Below are 27412 nucleotides of genomic sequence, written 5' to 3'. Positions count from 1 at the left end.
CCCATCCCAGGTGGCATCAAGTGCCCAGCGTGTAACTTTGTGTATGGTACAAAATGGGAATTCAACAGGCACCTCAAAAACAAGCATGGACTGAAATTAGTGGAGTTCGAGGAGGAGACGAAGTGGGAGGTAAATTCAAATGCAGGGCAGCCCGCCCTCCGAGCTTTTGTGCTTCTTTGGAAAAAGTAAATTGGAATAAAATTGGAATAAACTGTGTCTTATGAGCTGTGGGGGGCGGGATTGTACTGCCTCTATATTCTCTTACGTGGGACGATTTAAACTGCCTGGCCAAAAGGTCCTTTTTAAAATAATAACAATAATATAAGGGATGTTGTCCTTTTCTCCGGAGGCGGAGGCGAAGAGGATTGGGGGACCCGCGGAGCGTTGCGGAGCGGATCGAGGTGAAGGCGGATCCTTCGCCTCGATCCGGAGTTCCGCAAAAAAGGTAAGTGGGGTTTACTTGGCCCTGCCACTGCCGCCCATGCGGTGACAGCGGCAGGGCCAGGTAAGGGACCAAGGGGGAGGGGGGGTCTTACCTGAGTCCGTCGCAGCTCATCCCAGCTTCACTAGAGCCCACGGCTCAACCAGGAATTGTAGGCGGGGCCTACAGTTCCTGGTTGAGCCGCGGGCTCTAGTGAAGCTGGGATGGGCTGCGACGGACACAGGTAAGGGGGAGGAGAGAGGGGGGCCTTTCCTGACGCCACTCCCCGCCACTGCGGAGCTCCGATTCGGAGCCGGAGCTGTGCAGCGGAGCGGAGTGGCCCCAAGGCGGATTGAGGCGGGGCGGAGCAGGCCTGATCAGCAATTTGTGGATCGGCCGCGAAGAGGATCGGGAGTCCGTGCACACCCCTAAATAATATATCCTGAATTCTCACTTGGTTGGCTGAAAAAGATATAAGGCGTTGTTGGCAATTAAGTAAATAACCAGATAATTAAATGCCGTTCCCCAAGCCCAGGGATCCGCCATCGCTCTCTTTCTCTCTCTACTCAAGCTGGACAAGCTGAAAACTTAATCGAGACAAGACAGATGTCCTGTGAGTTGGCAAATCCGCAAATTTGGAGGGTGGCTTTCAGTTGGTCCTGGATGTGGTCGGCCTCCCCCTAAAGAGCCACATCTGTAGTTTGGAATGCCCCTGGACTTGGCACTTTTGGTAGAGGCACAAGTATCCTCGGTAGCCAGGAGTGCTTTTTACCAGCTTCAGCTGATTCAGGCCTTATCTGGAGAAGACAGATCTCGCTTTAGTACGCATCAGGTACATACAGGCTAGGTTACTATAGCGGACTCTACGTGGTGGAGCTGCAATTAAGGATGGTCCAGAAGCTTTGAATGCAGCAAGAAGGCTTGTAGGACCCAGGTGTTCTGATCATGTGATACCTATTGTGCACCTGTTACACTGGCTTCTGGGCCTAATTTAAGGCACTAGTCCTGACCTTTAAAGCCCAAAACAGTTTGGGACCAGGCTATCTTAAGGACTCCCTATGGAGTTCCTGAGTTTTAACATCAGCATCTGAGGCCCTGCTCCCTGGTCCATTGGTGAAAGCATTTAGGGTAACAGGGACAGGGCCTTCTCTGTGATGGTTCTGCACATCTGGAATGCCCTCCCCAAGGAAATATCGTCTTGCCCCCACTCCGTGTTGGGTTTTAGGTAAACTTTAAAGGCTTGTTTTATTTCAGTCTGCATTCAGGTGATTTTATGGTTATTACATTTAAGAACTGTGTTTCCCAAACTTTTTCTGGTAATTGCCCCCTTGGTTCCACAAACTCATGCCCAGTGCCCCCTGCACCCGCCGCAGGCTTGCTGAGGGAGGGAGGGAAGGAAAAGAGAGTGAACACCTCTGTTTTGCAGCCAGCGTGGCGGGGCACACCAAGCAGGGTATGTCTCTTCATTAGTGTTTTGGTGCTTTTGAAACGTTTCAATTCACAATTAAAAGGACTCTTCTTAAACGGTATTAATACATGTGTAGATTCTTCCCCTGTATGGCTTGGGACCAAACTACCTTCTCCCATAAAAATGTCCCTGGGTTTTAAGACCTTCTGGAGAGGCGCTTCTTGGAAGAGACCACCTCGAGCGCCCCCCTGCCGTCCCTTTGCCTCTTAACGCCCCCCTATGCAATCCCACCGCCCCCAAGGGGGTGGTACCTCCCACTTTGGGAACCACTGGTTTACAACCCCCAAATGAGCCTCTATGTTTTATCTGAATTGTCTACTAGTGTGGGTAAAGAGGTCAAAGGGAAAAGGACGGTGAGGACCTCTGTGTCTCTTGAGAAGGGATGTATGTGATTTTCAGTTCAGTTCACAAATCATCAGAATCTGTTCACAGCCCCAATTGCAAATAGGAGCACGTTTTTGTTTTGTTTTTCATAATACTTGCACGTTCTTGAGCTTGCGATCATGTTTGAAAAATGTGTACTTTTTTCCAAAAAATGTGCACCTTAAAATGCAGATTTTTTTCTTTAAAAATTCACATTTTCATACTTTAGTCATAGGAGGAAAGTGCACGCTTTTAAAAAACGTCCACACATTTGCACACCTTCCCTGTTTGAACAAAAAGAAAAAGAGGTCATAAAAGTAACAGGAGTAAGGTGTTTTAAGTAGTCTTCAGAGAGTCGGACATCCCTGATTCACTCATCCCTACCCTATTGCAGGGGAGAGCAGCCGTAATTGCATAGGGGCAGGCTGGGAGATGACCCACCACTCCAAAGCTCTGGGCAGGCTGAATGATGTCAAGGGAGTGACCGTGCCCCTGAGGTCATTTGGTCCGCAATGGGGACATCAGGAAGATGACCCTCTTATTGGAGAAGGGCTGCACATTGCAAAGCCACTTTGCCCATCCTTCCCCTTCTCCCATTGGGGAGAGGACACAGGGCAGGTGAAGCCTCCATAGCTCAGCCTGTGAGTGGAGGATGTTTCTCCAGCCGATGGCTCAGTCCCAGATGTTTTGCCTGTGTAACGGCTTCCCCAGTGGGGAAGATGCTACATGGAGGAATCCCCCTCCTGCCTGCATCTGATCTATTATTTCTGAGATAATAGCAAAGATTCCCCTTTATCTAAAGGTGGCCTGTAAATAAAGAAATGCATCTTTATTTAAATAAGTATCTGTCAGTCAATCCATCTGTAAATAAATGCATGCCTCTCTGACACGTGTGGCCGTGAGTGCCATTTTCTTGGTGGAAAAGCGGGGGGTGCATCAGATGGATAAATAATTCTCTTTGGTCACCAATCCCTGCAGCAAACAACAGAAATTTCTGAAGAAACACCCACACAGTATCTACATATCACAGAAGCGGAAGACATGCAAGGAACACAGGCCGCTGTTGCTGCTCTGCAGGATCTACGATATACCTCAGAAAATGGTAATGTGTTGTCCTTAAGGAGTAAAAATACTATGGAAAAGCATACAGATGGCCAGTATTAGTCCCATATCATAGATGGGGTCTGAGACAGACAGAGAGAGAGAGAGAATGAGAATGAGAATGAAAGAAAGAGTAACCTGTTTGAGGTCAACCGGTGAGATTCATGGCTGAGGTGGTGTTTGAACTAGCGATTTCTGTTTCAATGCCACACCGGCTTTATGATACGTCAGCAAAAGTGGCTATACCAGAGATGGAACTTCCTTTAAAAATCAAAGTTGGCAAGTCTAGAGCAGTTTTGAAACAGAAAACCTGTATTGGTTGTGGCCTGGGACCACCAACACAGCTTCCTCCCAAATCCTTGAATTACTTCAGACGTTGTACAGAAGCAGCTAGAAAGGACAGACTGAGGAGTCACTTCTGAGTGTAACTTTGCAAAGGAACATGGCCAAAGTGGGAGGGACACACAATCATTTAGGAAAGTCATTGGAGCGCTTCCATGAATGCACTTATTTTCTTTAGCACCTCCTGAGAGCCAGTGTGGTGCAGTGGGTAGAGTGTTGGACTGGGAGTCGGGAGATCCGGGTTCTAGTCCCCACTCAGCCATGGAAGCTCACCGGGTGACTTTGGGCCATTCACAAACTCTCCGCCCAACCTACCTCACAGGGCTGTTGTTGTGAGGAAAATAAAGAGAGAAAGAGGGTTATGTACCTTGGGTTCCTTCAAGGAAAAAAGGCAGGATACAAAAGCAATAGTAGGAGGTCTTGCCTCATTTTGTGGGGCGTGGGGGTGGAGTTGAAGATTTGCAAGGCTCCCTTTTGGGAATGCAGAGTTGTCCCCCTTAGAAACAAGTTCTGCATTCCATGCAAGTTACTTATTTAACATTACACTGGCAGAGTAATAAGGAAGGTGTGAATTACTTGAGCTTCCTTTCCTTCTGCTTCTTCAGACTGCTGAAAGCCAATACTTCCCTCCTGTAGCAAACAGAGGGCTTGGATGCACCAGGCAGTTGCTGGATCCATGGCCATTCATCGGACCCAATGCTCAGACTGCAGAATTTACTACCTCTTAACGCTAAGCCTAATATTCTCCACATTTGATGTTAACCTCAAAAGTAGTGATTCCAGGGTAGCCCACTTCAGCCCTCCCAAAAAAGTCTTAAATTCTGTTTATAGACTCTGGTTTTTCCCTCTACTACTGCTTCAGTGCCTAATTTTTCTCTCTTTGCCTTTGTTTTTTTCCACTGAGTGATCCAGTCATTTGGGAAAGTCCCACTATCAGATAGATGCTGCCCCTGTAACAACGAGGAGGTGGAATCTATCTCCCACGTATTATTCAACTGCAGCTTCTATCAGGAGGCAAGAAAAGCCCTTATCCACCCTTTCACGCAACCATTACCTGGACAATCGTCCGTGACCCTTATGTCGGTCCTTTTACAGGGTCAAGATAAGCATACCACCGAACAAGTTGCTAAATTTCTTAATCATGCAATCCTTACCAGATCTGTTATGGTGGCAGGACTTTCCTTTGCTTCTAGCACAGAACTTTAAGGAGGCTCATGTAATCATACTTTGTTTTAATTTCATGCATTTTAAGTATTTATTATGTATTTTTATATATTTTATTGGTCTGTTGACTGTAATAAAAGGAATTGAATTGATCCAGTCAATCAGTGGTTCATACACTGGAGTTGATGCCACCGCACTGCATAGTCAATCAGATTTAGCTTTGTGCTGATGTTTCTCATGGCTAATGAGGACAATCAATCAGGGATCACCGTTGGGAACTGAACAGTTTCTCATCCCTTTCACAACAATCCCACCCCCCCCAAAAAAACTCTGAAACAGAAGCTTCTTTTGATTCTGTCTAAGCTTTTTGTGAAACTTCCCTGTTTCATTTTGACACTACTGTACATGAAGGCGCTTGAAGTATGGTCAGTGCTGCCTTCTATAGACCAATAGTTCTTAAAACTTTTAATAACATTTTGAAGCTGAAATGGAGGTTTGCTTAAAAGCAGGTGCCCAGTTAGAACTTAGATCATGGCCACAGCTAGATGGGGCGATATCCCGGGGCGATCCCCGGGATCGTCCCTGTGTGGTCACATGACGCACAGGGGATCCCGGGATCAGGGAGGGATGATCCCTCCCTTGCCCCGGGATCTCGCCCTCGCCTTTGAGCCCACTTTTTCCATGGTCTCGGGCTGATCCTGAGACCGTGGAACGTGTGTGCGGGCGTCATGGTTTGTCCTGGTTCCTCGCGAGGAGCCGGGACCCACGCATAGGGTGCAGAGCTCCTGAGGAGCTCTGGGCCCATGGGGGAGCAGGGGAATTTATTTATTTTTTAAAAGACTTCCCTTCTGCGCACGAGCGCTCATTTATTTATTTATTTATTACATTTATATACCGCCCCACAGCCGAAGCTCTCTGGGCGGATTACAACAATTGCGCTCCTTCTTTAACACACAAAAAATGGCGGCCGTGACGTTGCGCGCCACGTGTAGATCAGTGCGACGATCTCGCGATCATAAAATCGCGAGATCATCACAGAACAACCCCCTGGTCTAGCTGGTGCCTTTGTATCCTCATCCAGTATTCAAAAAGAAATGGTAACAAGGATGCAGAGAATAAAACCACCACATGACCCTTGCAAAATTACTATTAATGTTCCTTAATATGAGTTTAGTACCCATGCTTAGAGAGCTTCCAACCCATGTGACGTGTTGCATCTGACAAAGTTGGCTCTGACTCACCACAGCAGAAATTGATTAATTGTCTGAAAATATTCACAGAAGAATGGGAACCCAACAGGTAATTCATTCCGCAAATAAATGAGATGACTTTATTATTTGTTGGAACGGTAATTGGCCACAGCTTGGATTAGATAGAACCTTTCCTTGTTGTATGACGCCTCCGCTTTTCTATTGCAAGGACTTTTTCTTCTGTATATACCTTTTGCATTTTCATGCCACAATAAATAAGGTAGCCTTTAAGGTGTCAGAAGAACGTTGTTTTTGTAAACTGATTCCTAAAAGCATTCCAAGTCTTGCTGGGGCTTCTGTGAAATGGATTCAGGATTGAGGCATAAGAACACACAGCGGTAAAGGGAGAAGGCAGGATTCAGTAAGGAGGAATGAGGGGACTGGAAGGAGTGAGGAAGTTCTTTCTGCAATACTGTGATGGAATGTGCAAAGCCAGCAAGGTGGGTGAAGGCCATGAGCTGGAGCAGAATGAAACCTGTCAGTTGGTCCTAATACGGTCATTTTTCTTGCTTCTTTCTGACAGGGGGATGCCTTGACCCCACAGCTGTAAACATCCTTCAACAAATCATAGGGCTGGGTTCAGAGCCCCATGACGCAGCTGCTGTTGCCTCTGTGGTCGCCATGGCCCCCGGAACGGTTACCGTTGTGAAGCAGGTAAAAACTCTTTCACTTCCTGTGAAATGCCTTGCATTTTTGTGTCTGTGTGTGCGCGTGTGCTCCTTTGGAACCAAATTTAGCTGATCCTTTCTGTCCGAGAAAAAAACATTAAATGTTTCTAGAGATTTGGAATAAGTTGAGAGAATATCTCATCAGCTACATTGCTCAGACATGGGCCAATTTTGCAACACTACTTTGAACTGCGTTTGTTTCTGGAGCCCATGGTAGGAATTCACATCGTTCTGAATTATGGGCCCAACTCTGAGCAGAACCATATTGGTTATTTGTGTATGAAAAGGTTTGGAGTTTGGTGTATATAAAGGTTTGATCTGGAGTGAGTGTTAAGCAGCGACATGGCCAAGTATGCTTCCCATACCAAATTATTTAGGATGGTTAAAAGAAAAAGGGATTGTGAAGAGCTCCAAAGGACCTCTCCAAACTGGGAGAATGGGCATTAAAATGACAACTGCAGTTCAGTGTAATTAACTGTTGTAAACTGTCCAGAGAGCTTCGGCTATGGGGCAGTATATAAATATAATAAATAAATAAGTGTAAATTGATGCATGTTGAGGCATAAATCCCAACTTCATGTATTTGCTAATGGGATCTGAACTAGTGGTGATTGACCAAGAGAGAGACTCGGAGTGTGGCAACGAGGGACAGGGCGTTTTTGGTGTTGGCCCCCAGACTATGGAACGATCTCCCTGACGAGGCTCGCCTGGCGCCAACGCTGCTATCTTTCCGGCGCCAGGTTAAGACTTTCCTCTTTGCCCAGGCATATGGCAGGACATCTTAATCACCCACATGTTTAGGTTTTTTTTTAATGGTTTTTAATGCTTTATGTGTGTATGTTCTGTGTTTTAGGATTTTAAATTTCGTATAGCCCTGGCTATGGGGGCGTATATAAGTGTAATAAATAAATAGATCTTGTGGTTGTGGCTGCTGTGAAGAAGACATATTACATGGGCATAATTAGAAACGTAATCGAAAATAAACCTGCCAATGTCATAATGCCCTAGAATCACACTTTGTATAATGTTTACATTTCTGGCCATTGTACCTAAAAAAGGATATTGTAGAGTTGGGAAAAAGCAGAAAAGAGCAACTAAAATGGTCAAGGGACTGGAACAACTTCCCTATGAGGGAAAAATGACAACATCCGGGACTCTTTGGCTTAGAAAAAAGACAAGTAAAGTTGTGGGAAATTATGCATGGTGTGGAGACGGTGCATAGGGAGAAGTTTCTTTCTTTCTCCCTTAATACTAGAACCCCATGAAGCTGAACGTCCTGCTTGTTCGTCCCTGGCCGATGGCTGGTTGGCCACTGTGGGAACAGAGTGCTGGACTAGATGGACCCTCGGTCTGATCCAGCAGGGCTCTTCTTAGGTTCTTAATGGTGGGAGATTCAGGTGCAAGGTGGCCAAGTATCCAAGGTGAACACAAAGGGAAAGAATAGTCTCAGGATGTTGTAAAAGATTGTATTGATGTGTTTCGCCTTGTTTCTTTATTATTACGTGTTCTTCAAAGGGTTATGAAAATGTCTGCAGAGATTCTTACAATAGATTGTATTGTGCTGTAAACACTGAAGACTGAGAGGTGCAGGACAGATAAAATGGAGCACTTATTTGCACGGTGCATAGTTAAACTATGGCATTTGCTACCACAAGGTGTAGTGATCAGTGGCCACTAGTCAGGATGTATTATCTTCACTATCAGAGGCAGCGTGCTCCTGATACTGGGGAACATAAGCAGGAGGGCGATACTGCATTCATGTCCTGATTGTGGGCTTCCCATGAGGACGTGGTTGGCCACTGTATGAAGAGAATGCTGGAGTCAATAGTCTTTTGTTCTGATCCAGCACGATTCCTCTTACTGTGTTCAGAGGAGGGCAACCAGGATGATCAGGGGTCTGGAAACAAAGCCCTATGAAGAGAGAGACTGAAAGAACTGGGCATGTTTAGCCTGGAGAAGAGAAGATTGAGGGGAGACATGAGAGCACTCTTCAAATACTTAAAAGGTTGTCACACAGAGGAGGGCCAGGATCTCTTCTCGATCCTCCCAGAGTGCAGGACACGGAATAACGGGCTCAAGTTACAGGAAGCCAGATTCCAGCTAGACATCAGGAAAAACTTCCTGAATGTTAGAGCAGTACGACAATGGAAGCAATTACCTACGGAGATTGTGGGCTCTCCCATACTAGAGGCCTTCAAGAGGCAGCTGGACAACCATCTGCCAGGTATGCTTTAGGGTGGATTCCTGAATTGAGCAGGGGGTTGGACACGATGGCCTTGTAGGCCCCTTCCCACTCTGCTATTCTATGATTCTACTGTATTTATTGGATTTATATCCTACCTTTCCACCAAAAACTAGCTTTCAGGGCACCATTATGTTTCTAAGGGAGGGGTTATTTTCAATATATGATGTCAAAATACTTATTTCAAGCCTATTATGCCATCACGTTGGTAACTGAAAGCCAGTTCAAACAATCAGCGGGCAAACCATGCAGTCTGGGAGTATACCAGCTCTCAACTCCATAGTAGGGGTGAGGGGATGGAGGTGTTGTTTATCATGGAAATTCCTCCCAAATCCTTACCTATTAGGGGGAAAAAAGCTTTGGTCTCAGTATTCTCTTCTACATGCAGGGAGAGTTTAACACGAGAGCACTGCTCCACTAGCAGTCCTCCACATGAGTGGACTGAGGCAGTTACAGTCACATGAAACCCTGCGCAATATGGGAACAGCCTCTCCATTCAGAGGAACTGATCTGGTTTGCATGACAATCGCAGCCCACTGTGGCTTGTTTAAGCCAAGATGGGTTGCGGTGTGTGCTGGCCACCATTTTGAATATGCAGGCAACGCAGGTGGCTGCCATAGGTGGTTGTACCATGTGAACCCAGACTTTATGGGTTACACAAGGATTAAACAACCCCTGACAACCTTAGAGCAATTAACCCACCGTGTCTTGCCATGACGTGCGAACAGGCCCAATGTATTTCTTCCAAAGGTAGGTTATCAGGTTGTGGTGAAAAGTGCCGTTTAAACTAAGCTTCAGGCAGTACATCAACTTGCAATGAGGTAGCCATCTGTAAGCTCCTGGAGGCAATAAGGTTGCAAAGATGTTGCTGTATTTGATCTGCAGAGCTAGGCTGAGAGAAAGCAGGCCTTTCAAATATTAGTTAAAGGGCTTTTTTCTTTACTTGTTTGTTTGGTACTGCAATGAAACAAGAGGGTTTTCATTACTCATAAAGCAAAGGGCCTGATGATCGTGGCTTGCACATAAAAACCATTTCAATAAATTGTTTGTTTGCAGATAACCACAAACATAAGGCATTTCACAAGTCCTTACTATAAATTTTTGGTTTTTCTACTGGGTAGACGCACTGTGAGAAAGATTCTTGAGTTAATTGCCAAATTACTTCCTTTGCAGCTTCTACTTTAAATCTTTGTTTTGGTGACATTATACTAATCTTCATAAGACTTTTTGTGGTTTTTTAAAAGGAAAGAGCTGTGGATTGAAGCATGCGCTAAAGCAAATTTATTTATTTATGCACAAGATCAAGAGTGGAGGAATATTTCAAATTCCTAGGAGCCGTTATCAAACGTTAAGAAGCTAGCACGGCCTAAAGTTCGAAGAACGCTGAAGGGGCTGATCCACAATTCTGTTGCATCATGCAGAAACATGCAGTGCTCTGCTGTTGCTCCTATCCCAGTTTCAGCAAAGCCAGGTCTGCTTTTGGTTCAGAAGCCAAAGAACCAAAGCTGCAACCAGCAAGGGGAGTTGGAAATGGGTGCTACAGCCTCCAGAAGGAGTCACAAGCTTGTATTGTCCTGTTTTCTGGTTGGCAGGTGTTTTTACTGGCCTAATCAGTACAGCCTTCCATTCCCAGCAGGGCCAGATCATAGAATAGCAGAGTTGGAAGGGGCCTACAAGGCCATCGAGTCCAACCCCCTGCTCAATGCAGGAATCCACCCTAAAGCATCCCTGACAGATGGTTGTCCAGCTGCCTCTTGAAGGCCTCTAGTGTGGGAGAGCCCACAACCTCCCTAGGTAACTGCTTCCATTGTCGTACTGCTCTAACAGTCAGGAAGTTTTTCCTGACGTCTAGCCGGAATCTGGCTTCCTTTAACTTCAGCCCGTTATTCCGTGTCCTGCACTCTGGGAGGATCGAGAAGAGATCCTGGCCCTCCTCTGTGTGACAACTTTTTAAGTATTTGAAGAGTGCTATCATGTTTCCCCTCAATCTTCTCTTCTCCAGGCTAAACATGCCCAGTTCTTTCAGTCTCTCTTCATAGGGCTTTGTTTCCAGACCCCTGATCATCCTGGTTGCCCTCCTCTGAACATGTTCCAGCTTGTCTGCGTCTTTCTTGAATTGTGGAGCCAAGAACTGGACGCAATACTCTCGATGAGGCCTAACCAGGGCCGAATAGAGAGGAACCAGTACTTCACATGATTTGGAAGCTATACTTCTATTAATGCAGCCCAAAATAGCATTTGCCTTTCTTGCAGCCATATCACACTGTTGGCTCATATTCAGCTTGCGATCTACAACAATTCCGTGTCCTGCACTCTGGGAGGATTCATGCCGGGAGAGGCTCTCCATTAGGTATTGTAGTCCTGAGCCATGTAAGATTTTATAAGTCAAAACTGGCACCTTGAATCGGGCTCAGAAACATACAGGCAACCAGTGCGAGTGGGCTAGAATCGGTGTTACATCTTTGGACCTTCTTGTTCCTGTTCTCAATCTAGCCGCCGCATTTTGCACAAGCTGCAGTGTCTGAACCATCTTCAAAGGTAGACTCATGTAGAGCGCATTGCAGTCATCTAACTGCTTGTGTCGGCTTGTGCCCCAGTTCCATCTTTTTTTATTATTATTTATTTTTATTTAAGGATTTTTATGCCGCCATTCAGCCAAAAAAGGCTCTCACGGTGGTTTACAAAAGTATTTCTTGACAGTCCCTGCCCACAGGCTTACAATCTAAAAGACATGACACAAAAGGAAAGGGGATTGGGAGGGAGGAGGAGGAAAAGGAAAGCAAATTCAGGCACTACAGTCTTAGTTGTAAAGTTCAGCAGTTACAGTTGACAGCAGGAGGGAGGGGGCTCTGAGCTGGAGCTGGACCCAGGCACGGTGGAGAGGTGCCTGGCTGCTGCTTCCTCCCTCACTGGTGGCCTCTGCAGAGACAGTTGGTAGCAGGAGGGAGGGGGCTCTCAGCTGGAGCTGGACCCAGGCACGGTGGAGAGGTGCCTGGCTGCTGCTTCCTCCCTCACTGGTGGCCTCTGCAGAGACAGTTGGTAGCAGGAGGGAGGGGGCTCTGAGCTGGAGCTGGACCCAGGCACGGTGGAGAGGTGCCTGGCTGCTGCTTCCTCCCTCACTGGTGGCCTCTGCAGAGACAGTTGGTAGCAGGAGGGAGGGGGCTCTCAGCTGGAGCTGGACCCAGGCACGGTGGAGAGGTGCCTGGCTGCTGCTTCCTCCCTCACTGGTGGCCTCTGCAGAGACAGTTGGTAGCAGGAGGGAGGGGGCTCTGAGCTGGAGCTGGACCCAGGCACGGTGGAGAGGTGCCTGGCTGCTGCTTCCTCCCTCACTGGTGGCCCCCGCAGAGACAGTTGGTAGCAGGAGGGAGGGGGCTCTGAGCTGGAGCTGGACCCAGGCACGGTGGAGAGATGCCTGGCTGCTGCTTCCTCCCTCACTGGTGGCCTCTGCAGAGACAGTTGGTAGCAGGAGGGAGGGGGCTCTGAGCTGGAGCTAGGCACGGTGGAGAGGTGCCTGGCTGCTGCTTCTTCCCTCACTGGTGGCCTCTGCCACCACAAGTGACACGGCTTGTTCAAGGAAAGCAGGAGAACATCAGAAGAGCCATGCTAGATCAGACCAAGAGACCATCTGGTCCAGCACTCTGTTCAAACAGTGGACAACCAGCTGCCGACCAGGGACCCACAGGGAAGGCTGGCCTATCTCGCTGTTTAACCAAGTAACAGTTGTGCACATTCAGGCGGGTCAAAAGCATTTCCAAAATTTACCTCCTCACCTCTGCCCTGCCCATTTCTCAGCTCTTCCTTCTATCGTCCTTTCCATGTTTCCTGCTTCCCCCAGGGTGTGTCTCTGCTCAGCAGAATTGATGAGTCAGGGAATCGGGTTGGCAGCCTGAGAAAACCAAATTAGCTGAGAAGGACGGGAACGATTCCTTGGCTAGCCTTGCAGAAACTCAATTAAGTTGAGCTAAATAAATGCCCAGACTATTCTTTGTTGCTTGATTCTCTGCTTCCTAAAATACGTTCTTGGAACCTGAATAAGGTAGGTGCATTTAGGCTGGAGTGCTAATGGACTAGATAGGAGAAAGCAAAGAAATGGCATCCGGTTTCACCAGTGCACATTTCAAAATAACACGTTTAAACTCGAATGCAATGCTTTAGAATACGCAAAATGAAAGAAACTACGGACGTGGGAAGCTGCCTTATACAGAGTCAGACCCTTGGTCCATCTAGGCCAGTATTGTCAACACTGACTGGCAGCCATGGCTCTCCAGGGTTTTAGGCAAGATTTTTTCATAGCCCTACCTGGAGATGCCAGGGATTGAACCTGGGACCTTCTGCATACAGAGCATGTGTTCTATCACACTGAGCCATGCTTAAGAACATCATAAGAGCCCTGCTGGATCAGACCAATGGTTCATCTAGTCCAGCACTCTGTTCATACAGCGGCCAACCAGTGGTCTTGACTTCTTATATCATAGAGCTGCAGAATATACAAACAAGGATACCTAAAATGATCCTGAGAATGGACTGTTTTCCTTGTTAAGAAAAATTTAGCTTAGCGGGAAGGAAGACTATGTGATATGATATTTATAAACAAAGTAGGAGCTCTAGTGTAGGGTGGCCATATGAAAAGGAGGACAGGGCTCCTGTATCTTTAACAGTTTCATAGAAAAGGGAATTTCAGCAGGTGTCATTTGTATATATGGAGAATCTGGTGAAATTCCCTCTTCAACACACCAGTTAAAGCTGCAGGTGCCCTGCCCTCTTTTAAATCTGGTCACTCTAGTATAGCTCCTGCACCTTTAACTGTTGTGATGAAGAGGGAATTTCACCAGGTTCTCCATATATACAAATGACACCTGCTGAAATTCCCTTTTCTGTGAAACTGTTAAAGATACAGGAGCCTTGTCTTCCTTTTCATATGGTCACCCTATCTAGTGTAAAATTGTTTGCCCTTTCTCAAAAAACAAAACCTCATGGCGGGTCCATGTATGACATTTTTATACATAGGTGTAGAAAAAACGGGCATTTTCTTACTGTGAATTTCTATTCTCTGAGCTTCCCGGGAGTCCATTAACTGACCTTGCAATGGTATATTCCTCGAGAATTTTTAAGAAGCGTCCCAGACCAGACCGGAAAGCTCAAGAACTCCTTGCTGTGAACAAATCCCAACTATGCCGACTGGCTGTCAAAGTATCAACCCAGGTGTTACATGAGAAAGGCCTTGCGTAACAGAATCCCATCCCAGAGAGCCCTGACCACCTCCTCCACCACATGTACAACAAAGGCAGAAGCCTTATGATTGGAAGAAGAGGCAGGTAGAATGCCCTCTGGGAGGTTCAGGAAACAGAAATTCAGTGTAAGAAGATTTCCATTTTCCCCTAGGGCTCCCAGAGGGCCTCCATTTGTCTTGAGATATATAGGAGCAGTAATAACTGAAAACAGCTCCCACTTATGGTTAATGAGAACCTTCTGCAGGAACATACATACCAGAGTTGCATCTGTAGAGGAAGAAATGTATATTTTGCAGTGCTTACTGAATGTATGTATTGAGGGCCTCTAAAGCCTCTGATAGTGAAAATTACCCCCAGGAAGCCGCTAAAGCTGCTGCCTCTCTCCGAGAAGGGGCCATGATCTCTTCCTGCGGTTGTTTCCCCAGGCTCTGTTAATCTAGAATGATGATCCCAGATCTGGAGCAACTCTGGAAAGGAACATAGGAAGCTGCCTTATACTGAGGCCATCTAGCCCAGTATTGTCAACACTGACTGGCAGTGGTTGTCAGGGGATTTAGGCAGGATTCTTTCCTTCTCTACCTGGAGAAGCTGGGAATTGAACCTGGGACCTTCTGCATGCCAACCATGTGCTTTTATCACCCTGAGCTACAGCCCTGCCCAGCTGAAGAAGAAGGCTCTCTAATCCCCTGCACCACAACCTCTTTCAATTCTGCAAATGGGAGAGGGTTCCTTCTCCAGTTGGTTCGAGTAATGAGTGGTAAGCCTGGGAGCACTGGGCTGGGTACGCACACTGTCCACTTCATGGTGCCTGGCTGGTTTAATACCAAGAACATGCCCTGAGAGGTCACTGTGCCAGGGTTTCCTCCCTCCACATTGCACTGCTCCATGGTGGAATCAATATCACTGAGGAGAGCTGTGATACCAGAGGCTCGCCACATGTCCCGGGGCATGTTCTCTTCCCCCCTTATTAACAGGGAGGAGAGGGAGTTGGGAGTTGGCTACCAGCGGGCTGCTCCCCACATTTCTTCTTTCTTCTATGGCATTCCCAGTAGCTATAGGCATAGCCACCAAAGGAAGACCAGGCTACTTGACACAGTGCAAAAAACACCAGTCCTACTCAACAGTTACTTGGTGGTGGCTGGGCCACAGAGAAGAATGACAATCTGGCGGGTAAATGCCACCCAGCTCCCGTTTGTTTTCCATGCTTATTTAGCTACTTTGCTACCCTGACCCTAAACATGGACATTTCCATTGCTAGCGATGGCCGGCAGAGTTTCATGAGGGTCAAAGGTCCCTTTCCCTGTATGAAAGCAACAGGGAAATTTAGATCCAAATCCAGGTTGCAGCCAACGTATCTGGGGTTGACAAGCCAGCTTCTCTTTTCTCTTCTGTCTGGATCAGTCTTCCTCAACCTGGGGCGCTCCAGATGTGTTGGACTACAACTCCCAGAATGCCCCAGCCAGCTGGCTGGGGCATTCTGGGAGATGCAGTCCAACACATCTGGAGCGCCCCAGGTTGAGGAAGGCTGGTCTGGATGATATAGAAGCGTTGTTGTTGATGATGATATTATTCAATTAGTTCAAAATATGGCAGCCAGGTTGATCTAGGGGTGACCACATTACACCAGTTCTAAAATCTTTTCACTGGCTGCCAATTAGTTTCCGGGCAAAGTATAAACTGTTGGTTATCACCTTTAAAGCCCTACATGGATTGGGTCCAGGCTACCTGCGGGATCGCCTTCTCCCGTACAATCCGCCCCGCACACTCAGGTCCTCTGGGAAGAATTTACTCCAGCCAACAAGTCTGACAACCATTACCTAGAGGACCTTTTCTTCTGCCGCTCCCAGACTGTGAAATGGTCTGCCGGGAGAGATTCGTCAACTTAACAGTTTTCCAGAATTTAAGAAAGCCATAAAGACTGATCTCTTCTGGCAAGCCTACCCAGTTGAATTTTAAAATGCCTTCTTAATAATGTGCTGCTTTTAATAATGTATTAGTTTTAAATGTTTTAATTAGTTATATGTATTTTATGGTGTTTGCATTTGTGTTGTACCCCGCCTCTTTCCAAAGGGAGAGGCGGGTAACAAATAAATTATTATTATTATTATTATTATTATTATTATTATTATTATTTATATACCACTGAATATAATAAAATCTCTCTCAGCAGTTCACAACATTAAAATACAACATTAAAAATACAGTATTAAAACACAGGATAAAAACACTACTGACTACAATAAAGGAGCAGTAAAACGGAGTGGCAGGATTCACGTGAGGTACTGGTTCCTCTCTATTCGGCCCTGGTTAGGCCTCATCTAGAGTATTGCGTCCAGTTCTGGACTCCACAATTCAAGAAGGACGCAGACAAGCTGGAGCGTGTTCAGAGAAGGGCAACCAGGATGATCAGGGGTCTGGAAACAAAGTCCTATGAAGAGAGACTGAAAGAACTGGGCATGTTTAGCCTGGAGAAGAGAAGATTGAGGCGAGACATGAGAGCACTCTTCAAATACTTAAAAGGTTGTCACACAGAGGAGGGCCAGGATCTCTTCTCGATCCTCCCAGAGTGCAGGACACGGAATAACGGGCTCAAGTTAAAGGAAGCCAGATTCCAGCTGGACATCAGGAAAAACTTCCTGACTGTTAGAGCAGTACGACAATGGAATCAGTTACCTAGGGAGGTTGTGGGCTCTCCCACATTAGAGGCCTTCAAGAGGCAGCTGGACAACCATCTGTCGGGGATGCTTTGGGGTGGATTCCTGCATTGAGCAGGGGGTTGGACTCGATGGCCTTGTAGGCCCCTTCCAACTCTGCTATTCTATGATTAGTTCATTTACGGCCCAAGGAAAGCCTGGGTGAACAAGTGTGTCTTCAGGAAGTATTTGAAAGATGCCACATTTTCTGCTTCCCAAACTAAATGAGGTGATGGTGGTGATGGTTTTCCAAATGGTGGATGCCTTTCTCCCAGCCTGCCTTAGTTGTTTTGACAAGTCTTGTTTGGAGTTCATGTTCAACCTCCCACAACTCCCTAAATAGTCTTTGTCCGTTTTGTAAAAATGTACATAAACCATTGCGTGCAAAACAAAACTGAATCCGCTGATTAATGATTAATACGGGAGAAACGAAAGAAAAGGAACACCCTGTGCTAATTTCATCTCGAGGAAAGTAACTCGTTGAGAAATGAGTGCCTTGTCCGTTTGTAATCGTTTTGGATTCCTCATTGTTCACTGTAAAATGTTTTTAACGGCTGCATTTTGTATTTGACTTTTGCCTTGGAATGGTATTCTGCTGCTCTCGTAGCCCCGTGACCTTCAGCTAGTCTAATGGATAGCGAGAATGAAAAATATTCAAGGTCTCTGCTATATATCAGTGTCGTCTGTCTCTGTATCTCCACTCTTGTCCTCTAATTGCCTCACCAAGTCCTTGCTGAGCAGCAACGCAGCGCCAAAAAAAAAAAGCAAGGCAGGGGAGGGAGGGGCAGGTTTGACTCCTTCCTCACGCCGTTTCTTTTTATGCATAGCGGAGGTGGGACACATGTTTTAAAATCTCTTCACCAGTTTTAAAATCTCTTCACTGGCTGCCAATTAGTTTCCGGGCGAAGTATAAAGTGTTGGTTATTACATGGTTTGGGTCTAGGCTACCTGCGGGATCGCCTTCTCCCATACAATCCACCCCGCACACTCACGTCCTTTGGGGAGAATCAGGCTGACAAGTATTTCCCAGAGGACCTTCTCTTCTGCTGCTCCCAGACTCCCAGACCAACTGTCAGGGATGCTTTAGGGTGGATTCCTGCATTGAGCAGGGGGTTGGACCCGATGGCCTTGTAGGCCCCTTCCAACTCTGCTATTCTATGATTCTATGACTGTGGAATGGCCTGCTGGAGGAGACTCGTCAATTTAATAGTCTTTTAGCATTTAAGAAAGCTATAAAGACTGATCTATTCCGGCAGGCCTACCCAGTGGAATTTTAGGATGTTTTAATCATGTAAACCATGTTAAATTCAGTTTTATGTATTTTATACTTATTGCTGTTCCCTGCCTCGATCCAAACAGAGAGGTGGGTAAGAAATAATAATAATAATAATAATAATAATAATAATAATAATAATAATAATAATAGTGGCCCTCAAGAGCTTGTTGGCTTACAGCTCCCATCCTCCCCCACTATTGGTTATACTGGTTAGGGCTGATGGGACTTGTAAGCCAAACATCTGGAGGGCCACATGTTCCCCTCCACTGATATCAAGAATAACCCCCACAAACACTTCCACATTATATGTGAACGGGACGGACATTTGGATGGTTTCCCATCGCCCTGAGTCATAAACATTCAGAATAGGTAGACCTCTCGGGACTTCTTGTTTCACAACTTCTTGAAACAGCCCCTGATTTTCCTTAGCCTTGAAATTCTGAAATTGGCCCCTTACCTAACCAAGTACTTGTTCTCATGCTGTCCTTGTCCTACTCTACATCTTCTTTCTCAGTTTTATGTGTGAATTATTTTTATCCTCCCCCATTCTTTTGGCTGCCCTATGACCCCGTTCCTTTCTGGAAAGGCAGTCTGCTTGTGTGATCTGCTTGCTTGCAAAAGGAACACTTGCTCTTATCCTCCTGGTGTGAGTTTGCCATGAACAAAAGCTCCGTCACAGCCAGTGCAGTCGAGGGGACAAAGGTCTAAAGTTACGTTCAGCCACGGTGCTCTTTGAACATGTATTGTACAATTAGAATTTTAGAATACCTTGTAATGATACCTAATAGGGATGTGCTCCGCTTCTAATCGGACCGGAGAAGCAGTAGCGGAGCGAGGGGCTTCGCCTGCCCTTAAGGCGGAGGCGAAGAGGATTGGGGGGCCGGCGGAGCGTGGCGAAGAGGATCGAGGTGAAGGCGGATCCTTCGCCTCGATCCGGAGCTCCGCCGGAAAGGTAAGTGGGGTTTACCGGGCCCTGCCGCTGTCGCTGTCACCCATGCGGCGACAGCAGCAGGGCCCGGTAACACCCCCCCTCCTCTCCCTTGCCTGCCTCCGTCCGCGGTCCGTCAGCGTCTCCAATTGAGCCCGTGGTTCCTTGCGGCCCAGACTTCCTGGTGGAACCGCGGGCTCAATTGAAGACGGCGACGGACCGCGGACGGAGGCAGGTAAGGCCCCCCTCCTCCTTACCGGGCTCTGCCGCCGTCGCCGCATGGGCGGCGATGGCGGCAGGGCCCAGTAACCCCCCCTATGGGGGGGGGGACCAGAGCTCCAATCCAGATCCGGAGCTCCGAGCGGAGCGGAGTGGGCACAGGCGGAGTGGGGGCGGGGCGGAGCGGGCCGATCCGAAAATGGCGGATCTTAAAGTGAAGCAGAGTGGGGGGTCCATGCACACCCCTAATACCTAAGCCTTTGGTGTAGGGTGGTTCAAACAAACAATTGCCCACTTTGACTTTCTAAAGAACTCTAAATGATTAAGATCCTATTAGAAAGCAAAGAGGTTATGGCTGCTAGCCTCGAAAAGAATGCAGATGCCACCAATAGATGATGATGATGATGATGATGATGATGATGATGATATAACAACAACAACAATATTTCTTACCCGCCTCTCCATTTTGATCGAGGCAGGGAACAACAGTAAATATAAAATACATAAAACTGAATTAAAACATACATTGTTAAAACATCCTGAAAACATCTCCACGTGGCTTGGTAGCAGCTGTCATCCCCCTGACTCTTTTTTTTGGGGGGGAGGATATACAAGTAACATTTTGGAAAGATGGCACCCAGTAGGCCAATCTAATAGGAACCAAGTCGAAGGTATGTAAATACTGAGTTGATTTGAAGTGTGCCTGCCCTGAGAAACACAGCAATTCGTCATGTTAAGAGGATTATAGATAGATGTCCACTGGAGAGAGAGGGAACAAGGAGCTCTATGAATAACAGCAGTTAATCATTTTTTTCCCTTGAATGACAAAGCCAATAAAAACATACGGATAAAGGCAGGTAGGAGGGCTGTTAACTTTCTTTATTGGCTATTTTCGTTTCAAGAGAATATAAAATTGAATAAGCATTCCTTGCGCCAAATGAGATTCTGGTTTCATTTCGCTTCTGTGTCAACAGCATTTTTATTTATCTTCCTCGCCTTGTTATTTATTTGCGCATCTCAGCTGCATTTAAAATTATGTATGGCTTTCAACTAAAACAAGCCAATTTCGACTACCGTTCAGGCTACATTATACTTACTTTCAGGTCACAATGAATGTAATGTCGCTTCCTCCTGGGCGGTGAGCTTTGTCACCTTAGGGATTGTGCATGCACTGCAAAGTGTCGTTTGCAGAGTGAATGGCAAATCTGATTTGCGAGGCTATGTATAAAACTAAACAACACCCCATTCCCCCACCATGTGCACAAAGATGTCGAAATTCCACCACCACTAAGAGATCGGTTTGTATCTAAATTAGTAGCGAGAGAGAGAGAGGTTTGTGCACCCATTTCAGCAGTCCAGGTGTTACTATTCGGCTACCATTATGGATCCAGTGGTATAAATTATTATATATGTATAGCCTACTGGAGCCCAATCTTAAAATCTTTTAGAGCAGAGGCTTGCATTTATTCATTGGTTTGTTTATTTCATTTATATACCGCCCCATAGCCGAAGCTCTCTGGGTTGTTTACAAAAATTAAAAAGATTAGTGACTGAATTGTATCAGCCAGAGCTTCCAGAGCCCCACCCAGGACACAGCTGCAGCACATGGTATTATTTGATCAAGAGATTTGGTGGGTTCCTGCTTCCATCTGAGGACTGACTCCCACCCTCTCTTTCTCACTCTGTATGTGTGTGTGTTTCATGAAATAATCAATTTCTGCTGGTGTTTTTAATATCGTTATGATCTCAATGATTAGAACTCATATACTGGTTTAGATTAGAATGCTTGAAGTGCTTCCCAGTAACCCTTTCCTGCGGGGTCGAACTGTCCCCACCTTGCCCACAGTGGGGCTGAGGCTACAATATGGTGTATCCCTGGCTAAGGTCACCTAGTTCATGATGGTGGTGAGAACTGAGCTGGATGTGTCCTTACTCATGCTCTTAGTTATTGCACTCTGCGTTTTAATGGCTGTCTTTATTGCTGATTTTTATGAGCTGGCTGGGCTCCTTAGGAGGGAAAGGATAGAAATCCGAGGAAGTGGTTGATCAATGGCCATCAGCTGTGGCAGCGAAATTGGATGGCAGTGTTGAAAGACATTATGCCCAAATACCAGTTGCTGTGGAGCAACAGCACAGGAGAGGGCTGTTGCCTTAACGCCGTGCTTGCCGTGAAGGCATCTGCCTGGCCCTGGGGAAGTAGAATTCTGGATTAGATGGACCTTCTGTCTGATTCTGCAGGGCTTGTCTTACGTTCAAGAAAGGAAGGAAGGAAGGAAGGGAGAGAGAGAGAGAGAGAGAGAGAGAGAAAGAAAGAAAGAAAGAAAGAAAGAAAGAAAAGCTGAGAGAGAGAGAGAGAGATTAACTTGACTCTTGTCACAAAGCTCACATCGAACTAATTCGCTTTACCTGTCTTTTCTACTGATGCAGTTATTTATCTGGGCTGCCACATGCCTTTTTACTTATGACCCTGTGACCCAGCTGGCTGTCAGCTCTGTGCTGTTTCACATTGATCTTAGAAACGGGGAATCCGCCACAAGCTGATCTAGCACTTGGGTGTGGGGGAGTTTTAAATAGAGGGCTTTCACCTGCTCAGCTTATCAGTTTACCGTCTGTCACGGTGGCCTGTTGTGTTAGATTTTTCTAGAGCTCTGACGCCCTTATGTTTTCCCAGCTCCTTCAGATTAAATTAAACAGAAACCAAGCCTGAATAAAAGATATCCATACTCCCAGCAAAAGAAGACGCCAACCTCAATCAATTAAACAGCACAGCTAGCTTGGCATATACTGATCAATGTACACATAAAACGGCCTTCTGTTGAGCACAGCTGTGTCATATAACAAACCTTTTGGCACAAACAATTGCATTTTTCTTTTCTCCAGAAAAATGATTATTACTCCCTTTTTGTTTTTTCCCCCTCTCCCACGTTCATGCTTCATTGCTATTACTATTTCAGAGAGCAGACGTGCTGCAAATGAAAGGAGCCTTGGGCCATTTTTTGATATTTCCATTACTGGCCTGACGGGCACTAAGATGATGTTCATAGGTGCTCCAGAAGTTGTACTATTGAGGGGAGTTGATTCCCCTACTTTCTGTTAAAGCGTACTGTGTTTTGGCAATTGCAAATATGTGCATAAAAATCCACAGTGAAGTGGGTTGAAACATTTGAGAGTTATTAGATTTTAACAAGAAGTAGTCCATTAAACCGTCCCATTTGGATACAAGAGAAATGATTTCATAGTTGCACCAGTGTGCTTTAGATTAAGAGAAGCCTTGCAATTTGTTGTTCCCATGGGACAAGTAGTGATTGCCTCTGGAGACCACACAAGTGGCAAACTCTAGCTGTCCTATGGGAGGCAGCGGAGAGAGAAACCGAGTCATTAGAACATCTGGACAACAGCTGGACAACCATCTGTCAGGGATGCTTTAGGGTGGATTCCTGCATTGAGCAGAGGGTTGGACTCGATGGCCTTGTAGGCCCCTTCCAGCTCTGCTATTCTATGATTCTATGAACATGCCCTAGTGCCTGTCCTCTCCATAACTTACTTCTTTACATGCCCCGTTCTCTGCTGCTCACCCAAATTGGATTACAAGAAAGATGACTACTTTCAAGGCTGATAGGATAGGACTCAGTACACGCACCATGTGCATTTGCTGGTGGAGAAGGTATCAGCAGCTGGGGTGTGATTTTTTAAAAAGGTTAAATTTCTAACGAATATAACATTAACTGGGATTGTTTAGCTTGGAAAAAAGGAGACTAAGGGCAGACATGATAGAGGTGTACAAAATTATGCATTCTATGGAGAATGTGGACAGGGAGACCTTTTTCTCCCTTTCTCAAAATACTAGAACCCAGGGTCATCCCATGAAGCTGATTAGTGGGAGATCCAGGACAAATAAAAGGAAGTACTTCTTCACACAGCATGTAGTTAAATTATGGAACTCACTACCACAAGATGTAGTGATGGCCACCAATCTGGATGGCTTCAAAAGGGGGCTGGATAAATTCCTGGAGGCAAAGGCTATCAATGGCTACTAGCCCTGATGGTTGTTGTTGTTGTTGTTGTTGTTGTTGTTGTTGTTATTATTATTATTATTATTTATTTATTTATTTATATAGCACCATCAATGTACATGGTGCTGTACAGAGTAAAACAGTAAATAGCAAGGCCCTGCCGCATAGGCTTACAATCTAATAAAATCATAGTGTGCACATAGTTGTGTGCTATCTCCAATATTCGAGGCAATAAGCCTGTGTGCACCAGTTTCTGGGGAACATGGGTGGGAGGGTGCTGTTGCACCATGTCCTGCTTGTTCATCCCTGGCTGATGGCTGGTTGGCAACTGTGTTAACAGGGTGCTGGACTAGATGGACCCTTGGTCTGATCCAGCATCAGGGCTCTTCTTATGTTCTTATCTTTCTGGAATTGTACTTTTTTTTCTTCATAGGATGCAAATCATGTTTTGGATAAAGTGTTGGGATTTAGATTGGGATGACCTTGGTTCCAACCTCTACTCAGCTATGAACCTCACTGGGTGATCTTAAGCCAGGAACACACGCACACCTGGTTGTTGTAAGGATAAAACAGCATGGAGGAAGGAGGCACATATTTCATGCTTGGACAAAGTTCAGGGTTATGTAGCAAAAAGTGCTAGCCAGTCTTTTGGGCAAGTGCACCACAAGTCAACTCTGAAAGATAAGATGGCACCAGGCTAGTCTACTCTGCAGTACAGATACATCCCCCTGTGGCTTGATGTCGATCCATTGGCTTAAACCCATGGACTATTATCCAGCAAGGGAGATAATCATTCAGAAATTGGACCCTTCTGTTACTGCCAAGGATCTGCTGGGCTATTCTGTTCCACAGTCGGCAATGGAAGCTCTGTACATTTATAGAAATCCTTGATTTTTCATTATCAATGTACATCTATTCGACGTTTCTTGGTTCATTTTTAGCACTGGCTATACCACTTGTAATCCACCAAAGCCAATGCAGCCAAACAGTCATGTATGGTGGCCATCCAAGATTTCAATAAAGTTCTTGGTTTTGTTTTGGATTGTTAGGTACCTGGCAGGCTCCATTACATGGTTGGGTGGTGATGTTTGGCTTAGTGGGTCACCAGTTGTGCAGGCAGTTCTGCTCTGTCATTTCACTGAAGTGTGCACTGCAGTCTCCAGAAGTACTATTCGTTTACGTGGCTTCATCATTTGTCCCTATCCTTTCTTGCTCTTAATGTCGGCTACAACACAGTCCGGCCACCCAAAGTTCATGCTGTTGAGCCCTTAGCGCACCACATGTTCGTGGGGCACCCGGCGCTAAATCATTCGTAGACGACCTGATAAATTTGCAATTATGAGGATACTATGATTGCTACTGTTTTAGAAAAGCAAGATGCTATTCAGTAATGTATGTTCCATCATGGTTTATTTGTTTATTTGTAACTCTCACACTTTCCATTCAGGTCACAGAAGAGGAGCAGTCAGCCAACCACACCGTGATGATTCAGGAAACGTTGCAACAGGCTTCCATCAAGTTGGCTGAACAGCATCATTTGGTCGTCTCCTCGGACGACATGGAAGGGATTGGGACAGTGACGGTCTACACCCAGGGAGGAGACGCCTCTGAACTTATTGTTTATGTGCAAGAAGCCATGCAGCCAGTGGAAGAACAGGTGGAAGAGCCAGAACAAGCCGCACCGAAAATCTAGATAAAATTCCCAAGGGAGGTAAGCCTTCTGGTCTTGCCAAATCAAAACACATTTTATGTTCCAGTTTATGTTTAATGCAGCTTTCTGAATGGAGCCTCGAACAGCTGCTAGTCTGTGGTATGTTTAGCCTTTGGCAGATGTGTTATTGATTGGACTGGTGGCTTTTTGCCAGTAGATGTTTTTATACACACTGAGCCATGCACAGCTTCCTTTTTAAAAGCACTCCCATTTTTACGGCTTTTTAAAAATTAAAAATTAAAAATCTCCCCTTCTAATAAGGAACTCCTGAAGTCACAACCTACATATTTGCGGAGAGATGGACAGTCATAACTACTTCCTACAGAAGGGGGGGAAAAAAAACACTTGGTGTTATCCCTTTGACAAGAAGCAAACCGGAAAACCAAGAGAAGTGTTCGTGACTTTGGACAGCACTTAATAAAGGCTGTGTGTTTTTCTTTTACGCACTTTAAGAGGAGTATAGACTTAAAAAGGTCACTTTAAATGACTGCCTGGAAGGCTCAAATGTAAAGCTCTCAAAGAACATTGGGGCAAAGCAAGAGGCCATGCCGTGAAACTGCTCACGAGAATGCCGCCCGTTGGAACCTGCTTTCTGATGTCGGGTAGACACCTTGAAGGCAGTTGTGTGAATCAGGGCCAGCTTTTCTTTAATGCTTCTTCTTGCATTATTATTATTTTTGAAACAAAACAAAATACAGTGTTCAGCATTTTAACCTTCTGAAGGAGAGTTTTGCTTTATTTATCACTGTGAATTTCCAAAGACCCAAGGTTATTAACAAGAAAACAAGTCCTATTTTAGATCACGTATCTTCCAATCTCAAGGCAGGACTCTGTATTGCCTCCCTAACACGCCAAATTTTCATTTGGATGGGAACTAACATGACATGCAAGTGAAAAGCTCCCTGCCACTGTGCATCTTCCAGATGTACAGGCCCTGCTAAAGTGCAAGTGTTTTATGGTAACAACATATTTTGGACACATATATTGGAGATATAGTAGGGTGGTTCCCCCCCCCTCTTTTCTGTCTTTTTTGAAGCATTATTTCATTGTCACCCCTCTTTCTCTTTGCAAGCAATAGCAGTAACTTCAGAAATATATTTTAAAAAAATTGTAGAACTTGGGCACAGTGTTCCAGATTCATACACATGTTGCAGGATTATGCCTTTCATGATCTACAATGGATGACATTTTGAGGCATTGGTAAGTAGTATACAGCAAAGAAAGCTGTAGAAGACCACAGTGATAAACTGGTATTTTGGGGTCCTATTTTCCTATCCTGGCAAAAGTTGAGCAGTTTCTCCACTAGAAGCACAGCTCTGCAGCCTGGGCCTCAGTCAGTTACTATTCTGCCTTGACTAGACCCAGGCCATCTGCAGAATATCTGTTTCTATGACTGCATATGGTGGGTTAATAGTCAACTCCATGGTTGATTATCGAGGGCGTACTCCCCACATGTCAAGTTGACTATTAGTCAGCGGTGTGTTTGATTGACACATCCCCCCTCTCTCCCCCCCCAAGTCCTCCTGCTGATATCCCATCAGCCATTGCGAGTTCTGCTGGCCAGACTAGAGTGGCAGCCGCTGTTTTGGTTGCTCTTGCCAGGGGACTCTGTAGTCACCAAAAATAACCAACTGTGTGCAACGACACATGACAGTGCCCGACACATGACATGATAACAGCAGTTGTTCAAATAATCAACTCTGCATAGCGTTGGTTATTTGTGTTAGTTATTTTAGCTGAATAACCAACCGTGGTATGAAAAAGTCCCGACAGATGACAACCAACTGTTGGCTATTTAACCCACCGTTGGTTATCATGTCATCTGAACCTAGTGTATCTCTCCTTAAACAATGAGATAGATACTAGGGATGTGCTCTGCTTCTAATCGGACCGGCGAATTAGAAGCAGAGCGGGGGGCTTCGCCTGCCCTTAAGGCGGAGGCGAAGAGGATTGGGGGGCTGGCGGAGCGTGGCGAAGAGGATCGAGGTGAAGGCGGATCCTTCGCCTCGATCCGGAGCTCCGCCGGAAAGGTAAGCGGGGTTTACCGGGCCCTGCTGCTGTCGCTGTCGCCCATGCAGCGACAGCGGCAGGGCCCGGTAACCCCCCCTCCTCTCCCTTACCTGCGTCTATCCGTGGTCCGTCGGCTTCTTCAATTGAGCCCGCGGTTCAACCAGGAAGTCTAGGCCGCACGGCCCAGACTTCCTGGTTGAACCGCGGGCTCAATTGAAGAAGCCGACGGACCGCGGACGGAGGCAGGTAAGGCCCCCCTCCCCCTTGGTCCCTTACCGGGCTCTGCCGCTGTCGCCGCACGGGCAGCAACGG

The 27412-nt window shown here is 46.2% G+C and overlaps 1 protein-coding gene across 1 annotated transcript in view; it reads left to right on the top strand.

The window, feature by feature from the left end:
* Positions 1–26892, top strand: part of ZFAT (zinc finger and AT-hook domain containing) — a 116326-nt gene extending 89434 nt beyond the window's left edge. The window contains exons 13-16 of the mRNA XM_063131164.1: positions 11–129; positions 3231–3354; positions 6633–6763; positions 24827–26892. Coding sequence (XP_062987234.1) covers positions 11–129; positions 3231–3354; positions 6633–6763; positions 24827–25072 — 620 coding nt within the window. The 3' untranslated portion in view covers positions 25073–26892. The remainder of the gene's footprint in view (positions 1–10; positions 130–3230; positions 3355–6632; positions 6764–24826) is intronic.
* The last annotated feature ends 520 nt before the right edge of the window (positions 26893–27412 follow it).

Source organism: Elgaria multicarinata, chromosome 7, assembly GCF_023053635.1.
Source record: "Elgaria multicarinata webbii isolate HBS135686 ecotype San Diego chromosome 7, rElgMul1.1.pri, whole genome shotgun sequence".
Taxonomy (NCBI): Eukaryota; Metazoa; Chordata; class Lepidosauria; order Squamata; family Anguidae; genus Elgaria; species Elgaria multicarinata.
This window is presented reverse-complemented; position numbering and strand designations above follow the sequence as displayed.